The 8,108-nt window shown below is 36.4% G+C and overlaps 1 protein-coding gene across 1 annotated transcript; it reads left to right on the forward strand.

Moving 5' to 3' along the window:
• The first annotated feature begins 414 nt into the window (after nucleotides 1-414).
• LOC125829211 (E3 ubiquitin-protein ligase RSL1-like) lies at nucleotides 415-7,750 on the forward strand. The gene is made up of 3 exons (XM_049508456.1): nucleotides 415-1,193; nucleotides 4,250-5,001; nucleotides 7,449-7,750. Exons 1-3 carry the CDS (start codon nucleotides 480-482, stop codon nucleotides 7,561-7,563), a joined length of 1,581 nt encoding a protein of 526 aa, XP_049364413.1. The 5' UTR covers nucleotides 415-479; the 3' UTR covers nucleotides 7,564-7,750.
• Nucleotides 7,751-8,108: the final 358 nt, after the last annotated feature.

The following is an 8,108-nucleotide window of genomic DNA, read 5'->3' on the forward strand; positions in this document are numbered from 1 at the left end:
AGATGATTTTTTTTTTTATTCAAGTGTGTCATCCAAATGGTGAATGATATCTCTATTTATAGTGTTGAGATATCATAACCAAAGGTCACCTTGAAATTATACATAGTTATCCACCAAGGTTCATATCACCTTGAAATTATGAATTCAATTAATTCTTGAAGAAATCAAATGGACAATCCACATTTAACAACATAACAAATATAATAAAAAGCTATAAATTTTAAGGATAAAACATGGACAAATAAATATTTTTAATCCAATAAAAAAAATAATAGGCTACTTCAAACAATTGAAGGATATTTTTGGCCTTTTCCGAACAAACTATAGTGAGAAAAGGACACTCCCAAGACTCCTTTCAAGTTTCATCCTCTCTTTTTTCCTCATTCCCCAATAAATTCAATAGTGAAGAACAAAGCAGAAGGTGAAGAACCGATTGCCATTTATCTCAGTTCCCAAAAGCTCTGAACGCCCAAAAAGTTATGGAAGTTAACGACGATCTCCCCGCCCTACTGGATGAACAACGCCGTGAAATTGCTGCTGCTCAAGCCGCTGAAGACGATCTCCTCTTTGCCTTTCAACTCCAAATGGAAGAGGCTATGATCAACTCTCTCCCAAAAAATGCCGCTTCCAGTTCCAGACTCATTTTTTACGATGAAGACGTCATCCCCAACAACACTGTTTCACATCTTTTCGCTGAGGAATTGTTAAAGTACGAACAGCAAGTCCATGATTGTAAAAAGGCTGAGTCGGAGATGAAGAAAATTGAAGACGACCTCAACCGTCGAATTCACGATCAGGCATTTGCACGCGAGATACAGAGGGTTCCGGAGTATCAGTGGAAGAAGACTGGGGATCATTTACAGAGGCCTTATGGTGAAGGTTCGTCCAAGGGAGGGGTGGCGATGCAAAATGGGGAGTGTTTTAGGGTTTATGTTAAGGGTTTGATGGGTGAAGATGTTGAAGAGACGGATGGAGTTGGGGAAAAACAAGTCGCTGGGATTGGAGTTGCTGTTTGTGACCCGAGTGGTATATTGGTGTTTGAAGTGAGTAAGGGTTTGATTGCAAGTGCTGAAGTCGTCTTGACTGATGAAATTGTAGAGCTGAAAGCACTGATTGAAGGACTTGATGTTGCTACAATGCTGGGTTTGAAAAGGGTTAATTTCTTCTTGGATAGTCAAACAATCTTCCAATATGTGAGACTCCTTGAACTACTACAATGTTGTTTGTCTTCTTTGACTATGTGAGAAATATAGGAAAAAAATATTATTGAATTGTTGTTGTTTACATTATTACATTGAGACCCTATTTATAGACCCTAGAATACAATCCTTTACCAAGTAGGATACTAGTTAGTATTCCTATATCTAATTCTATTCCTATTCCTATTCTAATAGGATTGTATAAACCTATTTTTATTCTAATAGGATTGTATAAACCTATTCATATTCTAATAGGATTGTATAAACATATTCCTATTCTAACACTCCCCCTCAAGCTAATGCATACAATTCATGTACCTAACTTGTTACAAATGTAGTTAACACAAGGACCGATGAGGGGATTGGTGAGATATCTGCAAGTTGATCACACGACTTTACAAAATTGACAATCAATCTCATTGTGCTTGGTCATCTCTAGAAATATTGAATTTGATGCATAATGCTGATAAAACACAGAGTAATAAAATTACAGTGTTGAACTTCCCAAACCAAGCTTGTAAAGACTGTTTCAGACCATAGAGTGACTTACGTAATCAAATACAAGGCTACTAAACTCCCCCTGAGCAACAAAATTAGGTGGTTGCTCCATATAGACTTCATCACAATGCAACGGTCGCCGGAAGTGCTCAAAATCTAGTATAAAGTGTATGGATCATGTTGGAATCAATAGACGAGTCAATATTAAACAAGAAAGTCACCGAAAAATTGGCCTAAACATGCTCATATGCCGGAGTATTAGATTTGATGGCTAAAAGTGGTTACAATCTAAGAAATAAAATTATATGGGTAGGTTGGAATGATGTCACTAGAAGATAGAAATTATATAGGATAGTTCGAATTGATGGAACGACCCCATTGAAAAAGAGAAATAATATAGGTAGGGTCGGAATGATGACACGACCCTACTGAAAAAGAAAAATTATACGGGTAGGGTTGGAATGATGGCACAACCCTACGCAAATCAGATTTGAGGAGTCACCGAAAAGACGAATGGAACTATGCAAATCAAATCTGAGGAGTCACTAAAAAGACACATAATGCTATGCGACTCAGATATGAGAAAATAGTTCGGAAAAATCCACGATACTACACAAATTAAATATGAAAAGTAGTCCGAAAAGATGCACGGTGCTACGCAAATCAAATATGCAAAAAAAAGGTAGTCACCGGAAGGATGGAACGGTGCTACAAAAATTATATATGAAAAAGTAGTCACTGGAATGATGTCACAGTGCTACACAAATTAAATATGAAAAAGTAGTCACCGAAAAGATGGCACGGTGCTACAAGTTAGATATAAGAAAGTAGTCACCGGAATGATGGCACGGTGCTTACATAAATCAAATATGAGAAAATAATCACCGGAAAGATACACGGTGACCCAACTTTTGCTAACATAATTGTTGGCCAGACGGGCAGCATATATGAGTAATAGCCGCCCGCGGGCAGGGGAAGCACTTTGATTGTTTACCAAGATCGTAGAAGCTCCGATACCATGTGAGAAATATAAGAAAAGAATATTATTGAATTGTTGTTGTTTACATTATTACATTGAGACCTTATTTATAGATCCTAGAATACAATCCTTTACCAAGTAGGATACTAGTTAGTATTCCTATTTCTATTTCTATTCCTATTCCTATTCTAATAGGATTGTATAAACCTATTTTTATTCTAATAGGATTGTATAAACCTATTTTTATTCTAATAGGATTGTATAAACCTATTCATATTCTAATAGGATTGTATAAACCTATTCATATTCTAATAGGATTGTATAAACATATTCCTATTCTAACAGACTAATTAGATATTCCGATGCTGCCCAATCCCAAAAGCTAGCTCATTAATTGCCCAAGATCCTAGTTTCTCTGTCCAATAATACTTGTCCACTATTGAATTGTTACAAGGAGCACATTAATTGCCCAAGATCATAGTTTCTCTGTCCAATAATATTTGTCCACTATTGAATTGTTACAAGGAGCAGTAAATAATAGAGTAATTTTACCAAATCACTCATATTAAATATAAGTCATCTAAACATTGAAAAATTGATATAATATTTAGTAGCTAGTGTAAAATAGACGCAACATGGTAAATTATTCATTGATTTTATAAACTGGACAAGTATTGTTGGACATCCCAATAGTATAGTGGACAAGTAAAGATGGACAATGGGAGTATTAAAAGACCAAATTCTCCTCATCTCATTTAATGCCTAGGCTACATTTGGAGAGTGGACAATTCAATATGATATGTCTGACTTATGATGCCATGTTTAATGACTCCAAAAGCTGGCTCACGAGAAGAGTATTTTCCAATACCATATAAAAGTCCAAACACTAAAGCTAGAACAGTTTTTAGATGTTTCCTATATTGTCATAAGAATTTATAATTAGGGTACAAGTAGATGCAAATAGGTTTGTGTGAGTGAATTTGTTCCGAAAAAAAAAGAAAAGAAAAAAGGTTCTTTTTATTTTTGATAAACGAGAAATTCATTTGTGACCCATCCTTTGGACCAATCACAACCTTCTAAACTCGGTGGATAATGGGCCCGTCCCTCTACCCTTCTCCACTTAAATACCGGACTTCGCTTTGCATGGTGTGGGGCATGAACCTGCGACCTAAGCCACAAATCCTCCACCTTTTTGCCACTCGAGCTAGGCCTTGGGGGCAAAAAAAAGAAGGAAAAAAAGTTCTTTGTTTTTAAATTTCTTTTTTTAGAGAATATTAGCCCTTCGAATTAGAAAAAGGGACTAGGGAAGAACAATTTAGCTCATTCATAATAACTTCTTTGACCCACAAGTGCATTGTTTTAATAATTGATAATATATTCTAGTGTCTGTCAAATTTTATATTGGAGGATAGCATATATTAGAGTGTATATTCTTCTATCCCTGTACTTACCGAAGAACACTTGGTGCATGTCGAGGCAAATACTATTTTGTCACTTTGAACCTGTAGTGTTTATTTATATTGTATAAATCCCATCTTAGGTTTATCACTATGATTGATCTATGTTTTTGCAGGTTAGGGGCAAGGTGCATCCTAGGAAGGAAAATATTGCTGCACTTGTTGAACAGGCAACTGCTGGTTTAAGAAAATTTGCAGATTCTATAACATTTGTTGTGGCACCAAACACTGTCAATTTTGCAATTAAACTTGCTACTGATGCGATAGCCTCTCAGGTCAAGCAACCATCAGATTCTACTCGAAAGAGAAAGAGCATCACCGAGAGTTGTGCTATTTGTCTGCAGGACACTGATATGGATCATATGTTTCTAATTAATGGTTGCCTGCATTATTATTGCTTTTCCTGCATGAATAAACATGTGGAAGTTAAGCTCCTTCAAGGAATGCTGCCGAAATGTCCTCATGATGGATGCAAATCAGAGTTGAAAATAGATGACTGCAAAAAGTTCTTGACACCCAAAATATATGATTTGATGAGTGAACGTGTAAAAGAAACTACAATTCCTATCACAGAAAAGATTTACTGCCCCAATCCGCAGTGTTCCACGTTAATGTCAAAAGCCGAGGTCCAAATTTCTTCCCAAACTGGGGCCAGAACATGCATGAAATGTTGCCACATATTCTGTATCAATTGCAAAGTTCCTTGGCATGAAAACATGACCTGCTTTGACTATAGAAGACTAAACCCTTACAATTGCGTAGACGACGCAAAGCTCAAGTCTCTTGCTACACAGTGTTGTTGGCGTCAGTGTGCTAAGTGCAACCATATGGTGTCCCTTGCGGAAGGCTGCTATCATATTAACTGCAGGTCCTTTACTTCTCCTTCCTTCTTACGTCCCTGTTGTGCATGTTGGAGTTACATCAACTCCATTAGGTTATAGGGAAGTGATGACTTTTTGGAATGGTTTACAAGAACTTTAGATGTTGCAACCTACAAGCATGGCTAATAGTTCATTCTCTAGTGTTCTCTTTTGAAAGGAAAAATATAAGTAATTATCTAAAGAAGGTAATTTGTAGCATGCACTGCTGTTGTTTTCCTTGTATATTTAGGTTGAGATACTGTTAATGATTGGTAGGAACCTACTCAGAAGATACATATTTTTGTGTCGTAAGTGCACCTTTCTGATTAAGCTTGTCTGACTTAATTGGTAATCATCTGACAACATTTTAAGAATTTCCTACCTGACTAACTAGTGCTGCTTTAAGCCAATAAACTATAAGCTGATGATAAGAATGTTGTTCTTTGTAGCTTAAATTAGCACCAGGTTGTCATAAGCCATGCAAAACGTGTGGCTTGTATTTCCTATCAAGTTGCTTAGTCGAATCAAAACGTCATATATTGAAGATGTTGATGAAATTCCTAGTGAAAATCATGAAATTTATTGTTTGACAGTAAAAGGAGGATATATATGTTTACAAAGAATAAAAAAAAACGGAAAAATGTCGCCAATTCTTTCATTGGAAGTTTTTGCTCTATTACTCCATTCTGACTTGGTCATAATTTTGGGTGAAGTTGTCGTGTTGAAATGGCGGGAGTTACAAGTCAGATACAAGATCGTTTTGATGTTATGAAAAAACAGGGCTCTGCTTTTCATGACAGAACTTTTAAATATTTTGCAAGTTCTTCTCATTTTTGTATTTGGTGATTTTAACCATTGCCAATTGAGAATGGAAAAAACATCTGTTTTAAGGAGGTGCGCTAAATAGGGATAGTTTTTTAAGTTGACAGTACAATTAGCGTGTCATGCTGCATATCGGTTTTATTTTGACAAAGAAACCGTTTCTTTTGCCAAAATCCTTCTTGTATCCTCTGCTATGAAAGATGGACTGCCTCAATTATGTTGGTGGCGCTGTTTGTTGTCAGTGACCAGCTTGCTAAGGCAATTTCTGTAGTTTCATTTTCGGATTGGACCGTTGTAGACTCAGCCCATTTTGTAGAAGAGAGCTATAGTGATTTGGTATGAGCACTTCTATTTTTGGCTGGATCTACTGGAAGGTAAAGCTTTTTAAAGTGGCAACCTTCAACTTCAAGTGTCTTGAGGGAGTCTGGGAAAGTAAATATATTGTCATCAAGGTATAGGAATGATATCGGAGTAAGAATATGATGCTGGTAAGGGTGGTGTGTGTTGGAATAATTTTATCAACTACTAAAAGGAGAAGAGAGCGGAAAACTTAACAGTCACTCAAACTGGCATGACTAGCATCTTTCATCTGTATAATCTTTGTTTTGTTGCATTTTAGGAAGGCCTTAAATACTTATTGATCTAAAGGTATGTGGAAAGCATCATTGCACCTAAGGGTGTGCCCTAGCAGTCAATGAAGTTGGAATGGACCATAGGAGATTGGAGTTTAAATCCTGTCACATGCAAAAATCTGTAGATGGATTCTTCCCCATCTGTGTGTTGGTGAGAGACACTAGGTGCTCAGGGAATTAGTCGTTTCTTGCGCAAGTTGATCCAAACACCACTCATGTTTAAAAAAGATCTGGAAGGTATCAAATGAAGGCTTATGAACCTCATTAAAGACCGAAAAGGTGACAGAAAGGACCTGAATGCTATGTCCCTTTAGATGATGGAGCATCTGTTCTCTCTGCTTTAGTACTTCCACAGCCTTTGATCTTTGCTTAAAGTGTATGTGATGCGGTCTCTGTCTTCCAATGTTGAGGACTTGTGCTCTACTTCTTAATTGTGAAGAATCGAGCAGTAAGCAAACAAACTTGTACAGAGAAAAGTATAAATAGGAAATATCAGTTGGTGATCCAGACATTTAGTCCCTCCCAAGTCCCAGAAACCATGTAATTATGAATTATGAATATAATTGCTAAATGAGGTCAAAACTAGGAGGGGAAGGTTTTAGGACTGATTCCCACCGATGGACCAGAAACTAAAAGATGTTAAATACTGAGGTAATTTGGTGATCTTTTTCTCCTTGGGTTGTTTGAAATTTCTTGAAACTTTGTATTTTTATTTCGTGAAATGAAAGGATCTATGTATCTCTAACCGAGTCTAAGGGAATTAGAATTGTTTTATAAACAAATCACATCTGGATAGCTATGCTCTTGCCTTTATCTTTTCTTTATTTGGGCAGTGAGTTGGGTATATATGGGGTGTTTCATGGCCTGAAATTATGTTAAATAAGCTGGTACCATTTTTCATGTAAATTTGTGTCTGAACTTCATTTACTTACCGTTCATTTGTGTTGTAAGAGCTAAAGTTTAAGAGTGAATAGCTCAAATGCTTTTTTTTTTTTCCCCAGATGTGGTCACGAGTTTTGTTACACGTGCGGAGCTGAGTGGAAGAACAAGAAAGCGACATGCTGTTGCCCAATATGGGCGGAGAGAAATATCATTCATCAAGCAAGGAGAGGGTGATTGATTTTGCAGAGGAGATTTGTTTGATGGTGGCTCTCTGTAGTGAGTGCTGTTGTTAATACATGCTAATAGTAGGAGATAGGAGATATAAATTTGGTTTCGTGATAGTTTTGAGGATTCTGTGTTAGTCCATCCATGGTTTGAATTTTAGTCCTAAATGAAATGACACTTGCTTGTATTGAGTTGTAGCTCAAATCCTTAACTCCCTACTTCTCCTTTTCCTATGAGAGATTAAACAGGCTCAACCAACTTTACGCCTCGCTCGCAATTCCAGGTTTATTAACCTATATATCAAATCCTTGAAAATTGTATTGAACAATTTTCAAGATTTAAATGGCTCTACTGCAAACATGTGAAAAGTGGAAGTTTGCACTAGTTATATTTTCATTTCTTTGATAAGATACACTGGAATATCATCAATTATATTATCAGCATTCAGCAAGGTTGGTAAGTACATTGAGAGGTAAAGGTTCCACAATCACAGTAATAGGAGGAATACATCATATAATTAACAATATTAACCAATACCAACTAACAACACAAAA

Source organism: Solanum verrucosum, unplaced genomic scaffold, assembly GCF_900185275.1.
Source record: "Solanum verrucosum unplaced genomic scaffold, falcon-dt-bn FXZP01000043.1, whole genome shotgun sequence".
Lineage (NCBI taxonomy): Eukaryota > Viridiplantae > Streptophyta > Magnoliopsida > Solanales > Solanaceae > Solanum > Solanum verrucosum.